Consider the following 21205-nt stretch of genomic DNA (forward strand, 5'->3'; position numbering starts at 1 on the left):
AAGTAGGATTGTGAGGAGGTAAGGGGTAAAGTAAAGTTAAAGGCTGATGGGAAGGGGTGGTTAAGGCTTGAGCGTCGAAGGGTGCAGCCTGAATTCCAGCTCGCAGGCAAAGCGCGTGGCGAAGCGCGCCTCGCTCCTGAACGCTGCCCCCGAATAGACCGGTACGTGTTTGGATCGCTTTTAAGAGGGCACCGTAAATTTTGTGGCCCAACAGGGTCGTAAACTCGCACCGAACCGAACAAACGGCTCTCGCGAGGTAGGGGTGCCACCGACCCACAGGGGGTACTTTCGACGCGCGCGCACGCCACGCCATGCCATGCCGCGCACCACCTCGCACCACCCCGTCAACATGTCCGTCACCTCTCCCAGTTCCTTCGTCAATGCTTAGAGAAAGTCTGCATCCCTTTCGAATCTTATCCCGCTGAGACGCTCAGTGTTTTAAAACGTCTGATCGCGAAAAACCTGATTTGATTTTGATCATTATCTGTTAAGGGGACTTTCCCATTCAAAATTGAAAAAAAAAGACACTTTTTTAATATTTCTTTATAAAAAAACTATTATATTTAGAAACATAATTTCTTTTGGACGCTATTATATACATTATTAAGAACATAAAGCAATTTTTTTCTAGCACTTTTAGTTCACCACGACCGCTGCAGAGGGCGTCTTCCAAAAGGCACGTTTTAATCGGTGAGACACTTTGCAGACGTCCTGTAAAAAATTAAGTAACAATTCAAACGGGATTCTATTCGTGAGACTTAAAACTAGACAAGAAACCACTAAAATATTTTATTTTTTGTATTTTTTATCGTTTCATACATATTTTTCCGATTAATTCGAAAAATCACTCTTTTTTGGGGGCAATTCACCCCTGTATAAAAAAGGGGGGGGGTAGTTTTATGAACTTTTAGAGGTTTATTGTCTAGTTTTACGTCTCACGAATAGAATCCCGTTTGAATTTTTACTTAATTTTTTACAAGACGTCTGCAAAGTGTCGCACCGTTTAAAACGTGGCTTTTTGGAAGACGCCCTCTACAGCGGTCGTGGTGAACTAAAAGTGCTAGGAAAAAATTTCTTTATGTTCTTAATAATATATATAATAGCGTCCAAAAGGAATTATGTTTCTAAATATAATAGTTTTTTTATAAAGAAATATTAAAAAAGTGTCTTTTTTTTCAATTTTGAATGAGAAAGTCCCCTTAAGCTGCGTTTACACTACGTATATAGCAAAACAGTGTTCTATAACCTTGCTATACAACATGTTTTTATAACCTGTTGCTAGACTATACTTTTCAGACAAGTCTGTAACAAGTTTGTATAACATTTCGCGTCTGAATATTAATAACGCCGTCACTCTAGATGGATAACATATAACTTGCTATACATATAACACCAAAAATGTAATGCAACATCACGTTATATAACATTTTGCTTTCTGTTTTCCTAACAAGTTTTATAACTTTGCTATATGAAATGTTATGTTATATAGTGTAGACGCAGCTTTAGGGAATACCAGGGACAAACGTAACTTTGCCAATTGACCGACAGTCCTCTCCTCCCATCTCTATACACAAATTCCATCTGTCATCCATCTCAGTCGTCGCCAACACGAAGCAGTAAGCGGTTTTCCTAATACGATTACCCTATTGAAATAACCCACATAGCACATGTCTAATGACGGCCTGAAGACGGCTTAAAGGCGCCTTTGATCTAAAATAGCCGTAAAATGGACGTCTTTAAGGCGTCATGTGCTATCTGGGAATATACCAAAAGTCTTTGCGTTATATTAAATAATTAATGTATTTTCAGGTAGATATAACATTTTTCATGATAATTTGTTTATAGTAATGTGTTTATGAGAGACAGTGCTAAGATAAAAGATCCAATTACTGACTTTTTTAGAAATAACACTGACATTTTGCATAATTTTTGTATTAACTGACCAAAAATATAAATTGTTATTTGTATTTATTATTATTTAATACGTTTAATTGAAGGAAAAATTTGTTGTAACTTGTTTACTTTGGAACTTAAAACTTGTTACGTTTGTCCCTGGTCTCTCCTAGTTGATTCTCAGTTTCTGTAACATCCTGAATCCCTAAGGATCCTTAATTAAAATGTTATTTATCCATGAAAATTGTTTAAACTCGGTTATAGGTACACGGAAATCTGTAATCTCGACAGTCTTCGAGAATACCATTCGACGGTTGATGTTTCTTCTTCTCCGTTACGGGTCGTTTGTTGTGTACAGGAAAGTGCATAGTATAGTTTTGCAATAGAAAGATCAAAAGAATTTGATGACATTTCAGAATAGACTCTCTCGAACGTACATATATAACTAATTTTTAACTGCATGTGTCTCAATTTTTTGAGTTAAACGATATAGGTTGGTTCGGATTGGTCAACCCATTGTCATTATCTTGTACTTCGGGTTCAGTTCTTTGGTTTTTTTGTGAAAATCATGTGTTAGTTTTTGTAATTTTTTTGTAATTTAAATTTGACCAAAAGAATCTATGGAGGATTTGGTAGGTACACATGCTTCTAAATAGTGTCTTCAAAAGAAAAAAATTGGACAATTTCCAGGAGATGTATGCATTAGTTTTACTAAGAAATGTAGAGTTACAAAGTAATTGGTTCACTTATATTGTTAGTGATACTACTAATAATTCTTCCGATAAATCTGGTTAATTTAGGTACAATCACAATATAATAATTCAAAGTGTTTCGTATAGCGAGTAAGGTAGGTATATTTAAAGCATAATTTCATGTGAAACTGAAATGACAATTATAAATAAAATACTTATAGCACAATTTCTGAATCTTTGTTTTTTAGCTAAATAAGTCTGTTTTAGTGTTAAATATTTCGAATTTATAAAGAAAATAAATTTAAAAAGTCGTAATTTTTATTGATCTTACTTGTTCTGGATGATTTATATACATACGTTTAAGATGAAATATAGTTTTTCCAGATCAGATGGCTTTTTTGTAAAACACTGTGAGACGTCTCGATAATTATGGAACCGTTGTTGGATACATTGAATTTGCGAATTATGTACATATATATATCGGGATATACAAATCTACACAGTTTGTCCGAAAAGTTTCCGAATTGAAGTTAAACAGCAATTTTCGTGTGTTTTTCGCGCTTTCTATCAGCAGGTATGAAAATAGTTTCATACTGAAGCGATAGATTGTTCATAATAGATTATTATTAATAATTATATAAACAAAATATACTACTAATGATAATCATATTAATAATAATTATACGAACGGAGAAATGAAAAAATTTATGAGAAAAGTGAATATTTTATGGTCATGAGAAAAGTCTGCGAAAACAATGGTACGCCTAATGTAAGAACGAGAATATGTAATATAATTGTAAATATAAAAGTAATTTATTCAAGCATTCAAAGTTGTGTTATTTCTGTAGCTTATAATTACTTAGACTGTAAATTTTATACATTGTAGGACTTTGTAAAATACAACAAAAGAGAAAACTTTTATCGGATGCAACGAGCTCTCTACTTTATTCGTAAACCAATAAGATACTTGAAGCAGGAAAGAAATTCCTACTTTTGTTCTTGTCTTTACGATTTACGTTATACAATAGTATTTTGCAAAAAAATTTTTTATTATGAGACTAAATGAATATGTACATACTCGTTAATATTGTGTTATCCCGTGTCTTTTGTAGACGCGATAAAGACCATAATGTGGAATAACACTGTTTATGTGACTTTATTCGTCGACATTGCACTATTAGCATTTTTTACTTTACCTCAGTTATATTCCTCATAAACATATAATCGCCACGTTTAAATATTGTATTGTATTTACCTCAATATTTTAATTATCACATCTATTGAAGTTTAACATGCTAAGTGCATAAAAAATTGCTTTATATTCCTTTGATCAGCATGACCGGTTCAAATCTTCTTTCGTTTATAACGTCATATTTCATCGTATCTAATATTTGTACACAAGAATGAATGTTTGTGCCCTACGCTTGATTAGTTTTCAATGCAAATACACATATTTCTAGTTACTAGCAAAAAAAAAAAAGTGCAGGAAAAGAAACGTAAAACTCTTTTGATGTAAAACCAGAGAGTTGGGTTTCAATTCGACATCACAACCGACTAGTGGTTGCTTGAATAAAGCAAGGGCGACCATAAAAGTAAAAACAAAGTACCGAAAAAAGGTCGAAGATGATTTATTATCCCCGGCGAAGGTTTTTGAATTTTCTCGGGATGCCCATCGAAAAAGCGTTCCAGTCCGCCGTGCTGCGGTGAGTAGCGAAACGATTCTTGGCTTACCGCATGTGTCGTAAAAGTTTTTACGTTCCCGAAAATTTGGAGGAAGTCTCAGAAAATGGAGAAGAGAGGGATAGAGATGAGAAAAAAAAAGGAAAAGCGATGGCGAGATGAGAGGTACGGTAGCCGCTTTGTGGCCCCCCTATAAAAGTTATACGATGGGTGCCGAACCGTCATAGCGTTCGGAAAATTTCACGTCCTTGAATGATTTGTGAGACCTCTCTGATTTGACCTCACCGTGGTTTCGCCTTTATTCTCTCGGTACCTCCTCGGGAGCTACGTTTTTCTGGATTAAACGTTTTTTTTTTGCAACAACGTCGATATCATCGATTAGAATTAATTAGTAGATAGATTTCCTTATAAGTTCACGAAGTTTTGATTCTTTACGTCGCACAGTGGCTTGAAATCACAAAAACATGAAATAAATACCTGAGGTGTTATATTTTCAATAAATTAGAGAACACTAAGAGAGCAATCTCGAACATAGCGATATTTCCTATTCCCCCTTTCTTTGTGTCATGTTTTTTCCGGGAAAAACAACCACGACGCGTAGATAGTGTGTGGAACAAGCGAATATCACCGTGTTTGGGATTACCCCGTGTCCGTATTTCCTAATCACTCGAGCTCAATGTAAAACAATATAAAAAAAGCTGAAAATGTTGTTGTATATGCATCAACATTAAAATATCTAAACTAAGCGAAGCATTGTTACAGCCGAAAAAAGCCAAATTTCTGAATTATATTGTTTGTTAATTAATTTATAACTACACTATTAACAAAAAGAAGAATATGCGACATCTCCCGACGTGGCAAAAAAGGGCAAATTCTGTCGTCTCTTATTGAAGTCTGATCTGTTTGATATGATTTTCATCAGATTTTTCAAATCATTCAATTTTCAAATTGCAGCCATTTTTAAAATTTGGAACACTTCAACCCAAACCTGGTACCCTCGACAGTCATGCCCCAATAATTCACTGTTCAACACCTAAAAATTGTTGCACTTTTTAATAAGCGTTTCTGACAGACCTTTATGAGCTGAATACGAATCTGCGAATCGTTTCTTGCTAGCACGTCCAGTGTTTGAAAAAATCAATTGAAAAGAAAATTGCAAATTTTTAACTTTGGAACAGTGTTGTGTTTTTACAGTAAAAGAAGTTATTCAGTTTCTTTTGACACGAAATAATTCTCTGGACTCTTCCGAACAAAATAACATAAATTATTATTATATTATAGACATCTAAATATGTTTAAATAATGTTTAAAGTGAAAAGGATACCGAAAACGCACCAGTTTTTACTGATCTTCTTTAATTTATTTCGAAAAATAAAAGTCTTGGAGAAAATCTAACCATAGCACGTGATAGAGCAGACCTTTCTGCTCAGTAAAGTGTCAAGGAAAGTTACAAAATCTGTTTTGTTTTAAACAGAGAAGCGAAATAGTTCAACAAAACACGCGGCGCCGACAGTGGGGGCTATGCGCGTCTAGTGCTTCCGTTACGCTGAACGGCAGGCAAGGCGACCGCCATCATTGAGTACCACCGTCGCAGCCGTGTGTTTTGCTGAACCATTTCGCTTCTCTGTTTAAAACAAAACAGATTTTGTAACTTTCCTTGACACTTTATTGAGCAGAAAGGTCTGCTCTATCGCGTGCTATGGTTTGATTTTCTCCAAGACTTTTAGTTTTCGAAATAAATTAAAGAATATCAGCAAAAACTGGTGCGTTTTCGGTGTCCTTTTCACTTTAAACATTATTTTAACATATTTAGATGTTTATAATATAATAACAATTTATATCATTTTGTTTGGAAGAGTCTAGAGTCAAAGAAATTGCATAACTATTACTGTAAAAGCACACACAGTTCCAAAGTTGAAAATTTGCAATTTTCTTTTTAATTGATATTTTCAAAAACTGGGCGTGCTGAAAAGAAACTGTTTGCAGATTTGTATTCAGCTCATGAAGGTCTATTAGACATGCTTATTAGAGGTTATAAAAACGAAAAAAAGTTCAAATTTGTTGAACAGTGTAATTTAAGAATTTAAAAAATTTTTTTATTTCAGATGAACAGAACAACCAGAATCATGGTAACCAATCGAGCAATATTTTTTGAGATGATCCACTTTCATGGGTTGCAGCGCGATTTTTATTTCATATTTACAAGTAAACCAAATTTGTATTTATAATTTAAGATATAATACATATACAAGAGAAATATTCAGCATGAAAATCTTTCATTAAGTAATTAATAAAAATTTCTGATGAAAGTTTTAAAAAATAACATGTCACAGTAGAGTACCCCCTTAAGACCAGACGTAACGACAGGGTTCCAGGTACTGTAGTATGTACAGCCCTGAAAACAATTTTTGTATTTAACTTTTTACATAGAGCAAATTGAATAATACATATACGGCTGTGAATTAGCGACACAAGAGCCACGAGACATGGTACTATGTGCTTACAAGTGCAGTCACTCTATCGTCATTCTCTCCGACACATTCGCATCGCAAAAAGCTGTGTTTGCTGTTTCCAAGGTTATCAGAACGCTGATGCACACCTTCCATTGACGCGACATAAAAAAAGACGGATGATCATATTATCATTTAAAAGTGATGCGTAAATCGAGCTTTGGGTACGTAATACTTGTGTATCAGTAATCAAGAAGTAGGGATAAAGGTATCTCGACTTTTAATGCACACTTCACGTATTCCATGTCATCTGACTGTCGTAAACAGTTGTGTAGTTTTGTGTTATTACGGGAAAAGTTGTCCAGGTAGAAACATAAAAAGTGATTCGTAACCAAGTTTATGTGTTGTGTTATTTTGTGTAGGACGTTTTATTTATTCAATTTATATAAAGACATTGAATAACGAGTGACAGGCTGCGGGTGTGTAGTAGAACATATACGGATATAATTTACAAGTATTAGGGTATGAAAAAGCAATAGGACAACAATATATGTAAGGGTGTATATTGTATAGTACATATACATACAATGTAATAACACGTAGAGTGAAACCTTGATCGGATTTTTCAGATACTTGAACGATGATAATATAACGTAATGTAGAAAAGCTACCTACCCTCCGATTTGGATGACTTTTGAATATGTCGTAAAACTCGACACTTTGAACAACTTTTTTCCATACATATAACGGGGGGAGTTGCATAGTTTCCGAGATATTCGCGACAAATTGCCGGTATTAGCGCATTGAATTAGCTTCGTTTAGCTTAACCTTAGCTTTCGTTTATTTGACTGATACAGAGTAACGATTCGTTTTTACTTAACAGAGGTATTAACGTAAACGGACGTTTAGTTTCATAGAATTGCAAATCGATTAGTATAATGCTTCAAAGTTGATTAGACACAGATCAAGAAAAAAATAACTGTTTCTAATCAACTCTGAATCATTATACTCGTCAGAGTTGGTTAGAAACAGTTCAGGAAAAAAATAACTGTCTTTAACCAACTTTGAATTACTTTTTTTTCTTGAACTGTCTCTAACCAACTCTGAAGCATTATACTAATTGCTTTGTAATTCTATGAAACTAAACGTCCATTCATAATTAATAACTCTGTTAAGGGGACTTTCCCATTCAAAATTGAAAAAAAAGACACCTTTTTAATATTTCTTTATAAAAAAACTATTATATTTAGAAACATAATTCTTTTTGGACGCTATTATATATATTATTAAGGACATAAAGAAATTTTTTCCTAGCACTTTTAGTTCACCACGACCGCTGTAGAGGGCGTCTTCCAAAAAGCCACGTTTTAATCGGTGCGACACTTTGCAGACGTCCTGTAAAAAATTAAGTAAAAATTCAAACGGGATTCTATTCGTGAGACTTAAAACTAGACAATAAACCTCTAAAATATTTTATTTTTTGTATTTTTTATCGTTTTATACATATTTTTCCGAAAAATTCGAAAAATCACTCTTTTTTGGGGGCAATTCACCCCTGTATAAAAAAAGGGGGGGGTAGTTTTATGAACTTTTAGAGGTTTATTGTCTAGTTTTAAGTGTCACGAATAGAATCCCGTTTGAATTTTTACTTAATTTTTTACAGGACGTCTGCAAAGTGTCGCACCGATTAAAACGTGACTTTTTGGAAGACGCCCTCTACAGTGGTCGTGGTGAACTAAAAGTGCTAGAAAAAATTTCTTTTTGTTCTTAATAATATATATAATAGCGTCCAAAAGGAATTATGTTTCTAAATATAATAGTTTTTTTATAAAGAAATATTAAAAAAGTGTCTTTTTTTTCATTTTTGAATGGGAAAGTCCCCTTAAGAATGAATCGTTACTCTGTTCAACTCTGTTGCAGTGAAATAAATTCAGTGTGCTAGTACCGGCAGTTTGTCGCGTATATCTCGGAAACTAAGTAACTCCCCCGTTATATGTATAGGAAAAAGTTGTTCAAAATGTCGACTTTTACAACATGTCCAAAAATTGTCGAAATTGGAGGGTAGGCAGCTTTTCTTCAGTTTGACCGCAAAAAGTTTCCGATAACACGCATTAATAGGAAATTTATTGACAAGGGAAGGCACGGAAGTGTCCCCCTCCGATTTTGATGAAGCTTCGTATGTCAGTTAAGCAGTCAAAAATAAAGAGTACGTATTGCTTTTTATCGGCTAAGACACGACTTTAAGGGGGGAAACCACCCCTCGAAGTTTCGATCCGAAATTTTTTTGTTATAAACAAATTATATTTTGGACAACTTGTTAGTACAATATTCTACATAAAAAAATCGCAAACCTCGCCCATTAGAAGTTTTCATTTAACTCCTCTGGTTTTCGAGATAGGTAGGTAGTACTTTCGGGTTGAAACTTCGAGGGGTGGTTACACGTTACACCACTTAAAATCGCGCCTCAGCCGATAAAAAGAAATACGTACTCCTTATTTTTGACTGCTTAACAGACATACGAAGCTTCATCAAAATCGGAGGGGGACACTTCCATGCCTTCCTTTGTGAGAATATTCTTACTTTAGAACTGTAAAATACTATCATATAAACATTGAAGTGATGGGACATTGAAAGGGGGTTAATAGTAAATATAAATAACAATAAAGTAACACAAACTTCCATTTATTATGAAAAAGAAACACGGTAAAAAATGAATGTTACATGGAAAAAAGTGAGCGAAGTAAAATGCATAATACAAATAGACGGAGTATCAATGGTTGATATGCGCTCATTTACAAGAATAACGTCGATCAATTACAATTAAGCATGTTTATCAGAGATAACTTATCACTAATTGCTCCTTTTATTTGTGCGTTTGCCGCTTTGATGAGTCAATTGTTTGATGCTTTTTTAAGTTGAGTTAATCTACATACAATTTATTTAAATATGTCTTCTATAAATAAATTAATGCACCAATCTTTTGTATAATATTGATGGTTCTTATTCGGTGTACCATTGAGTAATGTATTCTTTTTCTATCGTGATGGTAACATAATTTTAATATAACACATAGTTCTGCCTTTATATTTGACACAAATGGTTGTTGGATTATTATTAAGAGATCATGTATGTTTTATTTTTTGGAAATTTAGTTATGGATTTGAGAGGGAAATAGTGTATTACTTATTACTGCGTACAATTCTATGAATTATGTAATGAACATATAATATTTTCATTCCGAAAAAGTATTATACAAACTCTGAAAATATTTCTGATACTTTTTCTTGAAGGACATTTCGAAATTGTCCCTGCGTTGGGTTATATTCTTTTATTTAAATGTGTACGTATTAGTTATTTTGGAATAATACAATTTAGGTTTTTGTAATAATTCTAAACAAGTCAAGATTAATAGTTAATTGTAAATTCAAAAGGACACAAAGAAATCCTTATTAGCGTTTATTACTGGTGTTATTATGTACATCTAATATAAATTTTAATTTTGAAAGTCATGTAGTGGTTTTTACTTTTAAAACCATGTACACATGTTACAAAAATGTTCCCTGTAAACAATGTATAGCATTAACGTTTTGTAGAACGTATGCGAAAAAGATATGCATTATCTTTGGTTATAAAAATAGAAATTGATTATGGCAGTAAATATGTGTACGTATATTGTATATCCATATGTTTAATTGCTTTTTTTTTTGGATTGTCAGTCGCATAAACTGGGAGAAAGTTTAGTCGTTTCCGTAATAAGCTGTTGGTCTTCGAGTAGCTTGTCTTTATTCTAAATGTTCAACAATTACGGTTTTACAGAATGGAAGTGAAAAGTTTGAGGATCGAGCAACATATGTTGGAGGAGGCAGTGCAACAGCAATTATCGACTGGTACAATAAAAATACTGAACATTACGAGTCGTTGCATCTCAGCCCGAGGATTCAATTTTTTAAGCGATCTCTTCAAAGTTTCTGTAAAGTACCGGGTAGCGTCCAAAAATGAACACTCGAAACTGGAACGTTCGACGGATTTAATTATTAAATTGGAACCGTTCAAAGAATTTGCACGGGAGATAGTTCAACAGCAGGATCTTTTTCAAATTGAATTGAAAGTTTTACGCGATGTTTTACCGAAGATAGCAGATCTGGTCGATCATCCAATAGGACCATGTTTATGGTATAGCTGCGACAATCCTTATGTTTTTATTATGGAAGATTTAAACAAGCAAGGATTTGTCATGAAATGTCGCCAGAAAGCATTGAGCTTTGAACAATGTTGCTTAGTTATACAGACCATCGCGAAATTTCATGCAGGTTCCGTTGCTGTTCACGAGAGGGTAAGCATTAAGCATACGATACTACACTGGTACACCCACGAGCAAACTCGGCTACCGCTACGGGAAAAAGTGATATAAGGGAAAGACCTCCTACCACTTGGTCCCTGAATTATTGAAACTTATGCGAAATTAATATTCGGTTTAACATTTATCTCAGTATTTGAAATAAATTTACCAAGTAGTAGGAGGCCCTAACCCCTACATTGCTTTCTCTTCCAGTGAAAGCCGAGTTTGCTCGTGGGTGTACATACTGTGGGTGATCAAATTACTAGACCCAACTGTATAATTGACGATGTCACGATGTTAACTGTATTTTCTATAATTAATTTTTTGTGTATTTCTTTGTGGACAATTGTGAATTAAAAATTATGCAGTGTAAAAACCTTGATATTGTAATTATATTTCTACACAAACACAAAAAACATATTTTTCGTATTGTGGCTCTAATAACACTGGTCAACATGATTTTTGTCCCAAAGAACATTTATGCTGATACTTATAGTTTTTTTTGTGCTGAATACGAGTCCGTAAACAGTTTTTTGCCATCACCCTCAGTTTCTGAGAAATTTGATTTAAAAAAAAAATGCAAATTTTCAACTTTGAATATTTCCTGTGTTCAAACATTAATTATAGTTATTCAGTTGATTGTTGCGTCAAATTATTCTGTAAACTCTCCCGAATAAAATGGTATACGTTGTTATCGCATTATCAACATTTAAACATATTTAAATAACGATCAAAGGGAAAAGGACACCCGAAATGCACCAATTTTTACAGATATTTTTCAATTTATTTCAAAAAGTAAGGGTGCAGGACATAATCTGACTGCGTCAGCAGATACCGTCAACATTTTTTTTTTTGCGGAAAGCAATCACAGAAATGGTAAGACATATTTTGTGTTCAATACAGAAGCGAAATAGTTTCCTTCCAATAGTTTCGTAAAATCTGCGACGCTAGCAGTGGTACTCAAAGGCGGCAAGCGCAGGGGTTCGACTGTCGCTGAACGGCCCTGCTACTATTGAAACGCTCTAATACAAGTTTTAGCTACGCCATGCATTCTTTAATTATATGTCGATCTTTCCAGCGAGTCTTCCACAATACGACCATACAGCCATACTTTTTTCATTACACTTGAACCATTCATGTTGCGACAATAACGATAACTTCGATGAATTTTGTAGAATCCTGGAATCCTGGAATCGTTCGAAAACGGTGGCATTGTGTCAAAGAAATGTCCACAAAATTGCTTCCGAATGATGCAAGTAAGCCTCTTGCGGATAGGTGACCAGTTGAAAAATTGGACGGATGTTGAATCCTGTGCTAAAGCGGCTCCCAAGATAATTAAACTGGCAGAATCTATTGGAACGAAATGTATTAACGTCTATAAATATGATTCCGATGAATTCTGCGTGTTAAATCACGGAGACTGTTGGATTAATAACGTTATGTTTAAAGACACTGAGCAGGGAAAATCTGTCGATGTGCGCCTGGTAATATATATTATATTTTTACATTATATGTACCTATAACGTATACTTTTACAAAATGTTTATTGTTAATTTTCTCAATAACAAAGGCCTATGTGGCGAAACCCCACTAGGGTTTGTTTGTGCATAGTTTATACTTTAAGAGAGAAGATATATATTATACATTTGGAGTTCTCTCCTTGTAAGTCTCAGACTGTGTACGAATATTTTTTTCTTTTTCGATCACTTCGAAACGTAATTTCTTTCGCCTAGAATAATTGATGTTTTGAACAGTATAAATTATTTTTAATATAAATAAGTAACAAAATATAAGCTGTTCATCAGCCAAAGTAGCTAACGTCATTTGTTGAGCTTTTTCAAATTTTAGTGCCAAAGTACTGAACTGGTGCTGAACTCTTTTTGTATTTAAAGTGAATTTCCTTGATAATTTTTTGGAGGTTAATCTTTTCCGCAACTAGACGGTTTATGTAAAGTGTATCTATAACAAACAAGTCCTATATAATCAACAACACCTATAGATTAGACACAAATAATTTTGTTATTATAAAATGTAGTTATGTATAAATGTATAAAATTTAGTTATTATAAATGACTCATGCATGGCCGTCCGAGGATTAACTACGTAAAACCTATCTTTATAAAGTGCAAAAAGTTTAATATTTTTATTAAATTTTGATATTCCAAAATTAGATCGAATACTTTTACTTTTGTCCCGTGTGTTCTGGACTGAACAAAATGAATAAACTTATACAATAGTTATTATTCTGAATAATATTTTTCGAGTTCCCTACATTTATCACTGTTTTTTATATCGAAGAGGTGAACAAATATTAAATGAAGGAAATTCGCATAAAAGGTTCAGAAAATTAGGGAAATTTTATTTTTTAACTGTATGCGGTAATAATATAGACTTTCGTGTTTTACAATGCGTAATTTTTACGATTTGAAATTTTCAGGTCGACTACCAAATGTCTGTTTATAGTTCTCCAGCTATCGATTTGTTGTACTTTCTTAACATATGTCCCGAATTCTCTGTGAAATACGACAACGATGACTACTTTTTGGAATTATATTTAAGCACCTTGAAAGAAACAATGAAAAGCATCGGTTGTAAGACAAAGCCGCCGACGATGAAAGAATTGAAAGAAGCGATACACAAAAGGAGAGTGTACGCGGTTTTTGCTGGGGTCGTGCTTTATTTGCGAATGATGGCTAACAAGGAGGATATCGAAGACTTCACCGAAGTGGTTAAGAACTGTGGCGGTGAGACTAAAATGGACGTTTTCAGAAATCCGGACGCGGTGAAACTAGCGAAGAAAATGATACCAGTCATGAACGAAAGAGGTTACTTCGACTGAACCGAGTTTTTTCAACGCGAAAATGTGGAATACGCCAATTCAGTTATTAGAACTTCCTTATACAAATACTACTCATACTTGTATTATATCATTTTTGTGTTCAAGCTTATATAAATTCTTCTTATATAAATATTATAGTACATATTATAACATTACATACAGGGTGTCTCAGTTGAATGGTCATTTATTAAAGTAAATAATCATCTATCTTATTTACTTTTATTATGAAAAAACTTCTCATGAAGAACGTGAACCATTTCAAGGGACACATGTAACGGTGCAAAGAGTTCAGATAGTTAGAATTATTTTTTAAAGAGATTCTAAGGTCGTCGTAATTTTTTTCTATGGAATCCTATACTTTTTTTCTTCATATTCTTATACATAGCATAAAAACACAAATGCAACTATAATTTAATCTTGAGATATTCGCGTCTAGGGGTACTTAAAATTTCATGAAGAAAAACGCTTAAACGTAAAAATTAGCTGCGCGTGAGTCTTTACATAGCAAATTTTAATTATCTACAGGCGCAAATATCTACAGATTAAATCATTGAAACGTGTGATTATTGGTAGTTGAATTTGTTTTTTATGTTCTGTAAGGATGTTGAATAAACGTATAGGACTCTACTTAAAAAAGTAACGACGACTTTGGTGTCTTGTAAAAAAATGACCTTGAGAAAAAATTCTTTCCACCGTTGCATATGCGGCATGTGCCCCTTGAAATAGTTTATCTTTTCTTTTTTTTTAATTTTTTTTAATTTGTTTATTTATTGTCGCATCAACCTCTTGTGGGTCATTAGCGACTTAAGACTACGTTACATATATTTGATTACATATACGTTACTGCTATTTTTATACTTTTGAGTCTAGATGCGGTGTAGAAAATTGATTTCTTTTAGGAAGGCTAAGGTGTTTTCAGATGAAGCTTTATCGTTGAGACTTGTGTTAAGGTCTTCGGGTATGTGATGCTTTCTTCTTTGTTCTTGAAATAGAGGGCAGTCGATAATTAAGTGTTGCACTGTTAGTGGGATGTTGCAATTGTCGCACATGTTGGGTTTCCTTTTGTTATAATGTGTATGTGGCTTAAATTCGTGTGCCCAATTCTCAGTCTATTTATGGTGAATAGTTTATCTTTGTCCTGAGAGATATTTAGGTGCTCCCATTTGTGCAAGTGTACAGATTAAGTAAATATCTTGGTTATTTCAAAGATTACGAGAAAATATTACGTGCAGAAGTTGTAGGGTTTAAGAAACTACATAATATGTTATAAATGGTATTCTTTCATATGGAGGCGTATAGAAGATCTAGAAGTCAATGGTTTTTTTAAATGGAATGTCTAATTTTTTATGTTCGATTTTGATAGTCTGGCGTATTCTGAGTATAAAAATACTAAGGTGCATTTGTCCTAAAACTTAGCGTTGCTGAGATAGTTGACTGTTTTCATGAAGCATGTTCGAAATGTCAGCCATCTGCAGCGATTTTCCATAATGAAAGTAATAGAATGAAAGCAGTCAAATATCTCAGCAACGGTAAGTTTTAGGACAAATGTACATTAGTACTTTTATACTCAGAATATGCCAATCTATTGAAATCGAGCATAAAAAATTGGACATTCCATTTAAAAAAAACAAAGGTGACCTCTAGATCTTTTCTACACCTTCGGTTGGAAGAATACCATTTATAGCATATTACGTAATTTCTTAAAGCCTACAACTTCTGTAAGTAACATTTTCTCGTATTCTTTTAAATAACCAAGATATTTAAGTGGACAGAGTTTGTGAGACACACTGACTGTATTTATTGAAATTTTATTATATATTACATAATTGTAAATATACTTATAACCAGGATTCAACTGGTTTTCTCACCTGGCGACTAAAAGCTACAGAGTTTCTCAGTTTGATTCTTAAAAACTTATTATGCCTATATTTGGATAATGTATGGGTAAGGTAAAGCATTTATGTTATTATTAAAAATTATGTCTGTTTCGGGCGGGCGAGTACCGCTTTTATCTGGCGAGTACAATTTTCCGCGATTTGTTGAGTCCTGTTTATAACATTATATGTATATTATCCATAATTAATTAATTAATATAATATAAGCGTAATTGAACATAAGTATACGTATATTTAGAGTTATTTATGTATCTTTTCCTAATGATATATAAAACGTTGTCTTGAAGATTTTATTTTTTATATTATATTACAGGTTTTATGTATTTATGGCGTATAGAAATGTGTGAAACCCTGTAAGACAAAGCAGTTCAATCAAGATTCAGGAAGTTATATAATTTTGTTTTGAGCTTATTGAATTTCATGGTAGATTTGATGATGTAAGTGTGGTGTTTATAAAATATTTTATGCAAGTATGTATATGTTCTTATAAACGCCCGCTCGAAAAGACAATTCGAAAATATATGTTTAAAATAATTTCATGAATTCTGATGAAAAATCTAATTTAACGAAGTAGCAAATTTTTGGTAGTTTGAAATGAATGTTTATATTTTCTTATTATTAATATTCGTTACTATTTAAAGTTGCATCGACAACAGAGATCGCGAAAGACTTATGATAAAGGTATAAACAGTTGTGTATCGTTGTTTAAGCACGACATGCTTAAATATTATTAAGTATGTCTTTTTATATATTTTTACAGAATTCAATTAATCTTTCTTGGTACGTGATTGATGTCAGTGTTGATTCGGTCATTATATGGTTTATCGTTTGTCATAAATTGTACACATCACGTGTAGCAGATAGTTTATTCTTTAGAATGTGCAAATTAGATTTATTTAAAGTGGTCTGTTCTTATTTTCGTAATTGCCATTCGATGTATGCGTTTGAAGGTAGAGTGAGTTTTGAAGTCGTAAACATTCGTTATGTACTACTAATACGGACTATTTATTATTATACACTACTTCTGATTTATACATTTTCCATTTTTAAGTTTATTTTTACTATTATGTATAGAGTGCTGAATGTCAGGACAATCAGGAGCAATTTTGTTGATAATTGGTTCTGCAGGATTACAGTTCCATATATAATACTAGGTATATTGTGAAACAGTGATATATTAAATAATTTTGAAAAATGGATTTTTATTGCATGACAGATCGGATAACACAAATGTGAACACCACGTAACGTATTTTCAGTATCCCAAAATAATGAGAGGATAGGTAAGTACTATATACATATGACACGTCATTTTGTCATTCATTTCATTATTTTTTTTAACATAAGAGTGGATTTTCTGTTACAAAAAACCAACCTGGTGGACAGTGTACGGTCAGAAAATGAAATTTGTTACGTTTTTATTTGAATTTTAACAAGATAAAAGAAAAGTATTATGTTCCACTATTAAAAATCAGCTATGAATAATTTATTGAATGTTATGTCCAAACACTGGGATAGCTAAATTTAATCACTCGTACATGCCGTAAATTCCGTCCAATCAATCGGCCAAATGAACGCTTATAGATTATAACGACTTGTCTGAAGGAAGAAGTTCTGCTCTATCGATTGAATGTACTTTTGCTGGCAATCTATACCATACATATTATTTTAATATATGTATAATAAGTCTTCGTAACCACAATGTTCGCCTTAAACCATTTACCTTACCGGTGGATTCTCGGTGACCCGGAAAACTTGCTTTGCCGGTGTCAAGGAAGTCTGCTGGCACCCAGTCGATGAACTTTCGAAAAGATCCTTGAAGGGCTAGCATGCGGATTCGGCGGTCAGCCGGTAGCAATTGATTTATTGTAGGGCAGTAAAGCAGTAGGCTAAAAGGTCTGCTGAAAGCATCGTCTCGGTAACCTACATCGTGAACAGATAAATTGTTGTGGCAAGCCTCGATAGGGTGGCCTTTGCCTCGTGGAGAATCTTGGTTGCTGGGAAAAGGAAAAACGCCTTGGTACAAGAGTCATCACCTTGAGGGACCTCCATCTCCGATGAGCTCGAGGTATTTCCCAAAGGTTCTTCGTTGTTCCCCGCAACCTCTACCTCTGTCTCAACCGCTTTTCCACCATCTATCTTTCTCTCTTCCTCTGTCACTTTAACTCTTGTTGGTCAACGGACACGTTCTTTCTCTCCTGTTTCACACTGACCTGGAAGATGCACGCGGCGGCCGACTCCGGAGTCCGAGGGATTCGTAAATCATAGTAGAAAGGCGAATATTGAAAAATTCGGTAGCCGATTCTCGGTTCTCGGTTCTCTGCACGAGGTTCGAGAAAGTCCGGTAGAGGATGGAGCATCGGAGGAGAAACTAAGGGATAATAGAAAAAATAGCCGTCCGTAAAGTATCCGGATTACTCGGTCGTCAGTGTTCGAAAATTCCGGTAGCAGACCGCGCGATTAGTCACGAATCGGGTCGAAGGAGATGTCCGGACCTGGAAATTCCATTTTCTCGCCTCTTTTCGTCCGTTTGCCTTTCGACATACAAGTAAATGGTACAGTTTCAATTTACCTTTCAATTGGGCAAGCTTCTTCAGATTAAGTTTTTACAAATTTTACAGGATAATTTATTTGACTTTATTAATCTTTTACCGAACAAGTGATCGTACTTTAGTATTACATACGGGGGATATATTCTGTGATACTATATTCCCGTGTATTGTTTCATATTTATCACCAGGCTATGGAAGTTTCTGCAAGTAAAATACCTCGCAATATATGCAGGATATACACGAAATACAGTGTGATTTATGTATAATGTTTTTTCTATTTGTTGTAATTCGAATTATAATAAATTACCACAGGTTTTTCAAAGTTTTTACTTGTAAATTGATGACGCTTATCATTTGTCATTGGTAATCGTTTATATTAGTAAGTAAACTTGGAACTTAAAAAATTGTACTGACAGTACCTGGAGTTTGGCAGTACGAAGAAATTAATACCCACATTTTTCGAGACTGATTTTCATGTATGCGTGCTTGCCGTAATATTAAAGTCAAAGTTGCGCAAAAATAAAGAGTATTTTTATGCAACATGACAGTAGATTAAGGGGTCATGCTCACTCAGGAGGCCGAAAAAAGAGAGTTCTTTGGGAATTTTTTTCTCAAAAACTGTAAGACCTGTTTCAAAAAATGTGTTTGTGTTTCAAAGATTGCAGTTTCTAGATTATAAGGTAATTTTTTTATTTGAAAATATTTATTAGTAAATAAATGGTGAGTGATCTCCCGGATGTCTCTTCAGAAAAAGTGGTCTGCCGTGATCACTGTAACTTCGTAACGGTTCATTTGAAATTAAAAATTCAGTAAGATTTATGTAATGGAAGAACCAATGTTATCCTTGAACGTGGGGTTTTTCAAAATGTTGATTAGGAACAAAATGGCGGACATTTTCCTGAAAAAGTGCGATTTTCACCTAAAAATCACTCGTTTTTGGTCAATTAAAAAAAAAGTTTTTCTGATTTGAAAGAAGGCGTAAAGATTTCATGTAAATCGACACAGTAGTTTTCGAGAAATATTGATCACCAATTTGAAAAATGTAGTTTCGAGAAAAACGCGTTTAAAGTTTCAAGTCAAGCTTACACTTATACAAAATGTTCATCTTTTAACGTCTGTAACTTTGTCATTTTTAATTAGATTACCTTGAAACTTGCACAGACTATTCTCGAGATGTTGTACTTAAAGAAAATGTAGAAAGTGAAAAATCGATTTTTTGAAAATTTCTGACATCACAATTGCCATAATAGGAAGAAACGTACAGAGGAATGGAAAAAAGTTTATCTACATCAAAGGCTAGAATAAATCATTTGAAATCCTGTAGAGGATTACGAACTAATCCTACGATTTTTCAGGTGCTCCGGTTTAATATGATTTCCCTGACGTATTTGTTAATGTCCCGCGCTTGAATAACGTCTCTTCTTTATTCGTTTCCTAAAAGGTGATTCAACCCTGAGAAAATCTTTCACATATTGTAAGGTGCGATTAATAAGCTTCTAGCTTCAGAATTTCTCGAAAGTGAGGATAATAGAAGGAGAGAAATATCTATTTCCGTCAAAGGCTCTAAGACTCTAAGACAAATCACAGGGAATCAATAAAACCCTATTGATAATTTTGAAAAACTGAATTACACATGCTATTTAATTTTTCTATTGGATTGTTACCTACTTGAATGATTTGCCAATTTGTATTTTCTTCGTTTTAATAAAAAAAGTGGCATTATTGTTAAACTGTCTTTTTTCGTGTAGATGCTTTTCAACATCGTATGCATATTGGGTAAACACAGATTTACACAGATCCGTTTTTTTTAAATCATCAACTAGATAATTAAATTACAGAATACTAATCCTATTGATAGATTACTCCATATGAATACTTATTTCATTACTGTATATTTATTTTTTTATTCATTAAAAAAAAAAATCATTCAATAAAAAGATTATAATTAATAACGTGTAATGAGGATTTTACATTACTTGAAGCCTGATAAAACTCTGAATAACGTAAACAAATTTCTGTTTCTATAAATTAAAAATGTTAAAAATATTTCGATGGAAATCCGACATCTACACTCTTGTTAATATTAATTATAAATTCGAAAATTTATTTAGTCTTAAGAAATCAAGTTCTTGATAATAATCTTCTTAACATAAGGAAAATAATATATAAACTTACTTTGATGAGTAAAATAAATTGTAAGTTCACTAAGAAGAAATTCGGGTTTTATCGTTCAATATTAAATTTAATTAAATTTAACAAAATTATAAACCTCCTACCTAGTAAAAATAATAAAGACGCGCACGTGCTACGTTAAAATAACTCCACTGCAGATAAAAGACCAACAAATATAATATCAAATGCCGGTAATAAACGATCGTTTCACGTGCAACAATCAACAACTCAATACACGTAGGGGAAAGGTGTCTAAAACGATTCCTTTAAGGCGTAATTTATATAAAAAATATAAATGCTCATTATTTAAATAAAAGTAAAGTAGTTTTTGTAAATTAGTCTATCTATCTTAACATTGACTTAAATAAAATTCAGCTACGTGATCAATTATATTTGTTATTCACATTCCTTTGAAGGCATACTTAAGGATCATTTTGTAATGTAGGTATGTGTATAAAATGATCCCCGGAGATCATTTTATATCTACTGATAGTGAATATAACAAACATTAAAAAGCCTTTCAGTTATTACATTTTATTTTAATAAAACAAAAAACAATAATATAGCATATGAGTAAAATGATTTCTGGGATCATTTTATCCTACTAGAGAGGGATCATATGACCCCAAACACCCAACTCACATTCAGTGGTTGAATATAACACCAACTTATTACATGCGATAACGAAACATCA

At 33.2% G+C, this 21205-nt stretch overlaps 1 protein-coding gene across 1 annotated transcript; it reads left to right on the forward strand.

The window, feature by feature from the left end:
• The first annotated feature begins 7026 nt into the window (after positions 1 to 7026).
• LOC107195073 lies at positions 7027 to 13893 on the forward strand. The gene is made up of 4 exons (XM_015584842.1): positions 7027 to 7080; positions 10532 to 11048; positions 12230 to 12538; positions 13492 to 13893. Exons 2-4 carry the CDS (start codon positions 10533 to 10535, stop codon positions 13891 to 13893), a joined length of 1227 nt encoding a protein of 408 aa, XP_015440328.1. The 5' UTR covers positions 7027 to 7080; position 10532.
• Positions 13894 to 21205: the final 7312 nt, after the last annotated feature.

Source organism: Dufourea novaeangliae, unplaced genomic scaffold, assembly GCF_001272555.1.
Source record: "Dufourea novaeangliae isolate 0120121106 unplaced genomic scaffold, ASM127255v1 scaffold50, whole genome shotgun sequence".
NCBI lineage: Eukaryota > Metazoa > Arthropoda > Insecta > Hymenoptera > Halictidae > Dufourea > Dufourea novaeangliae.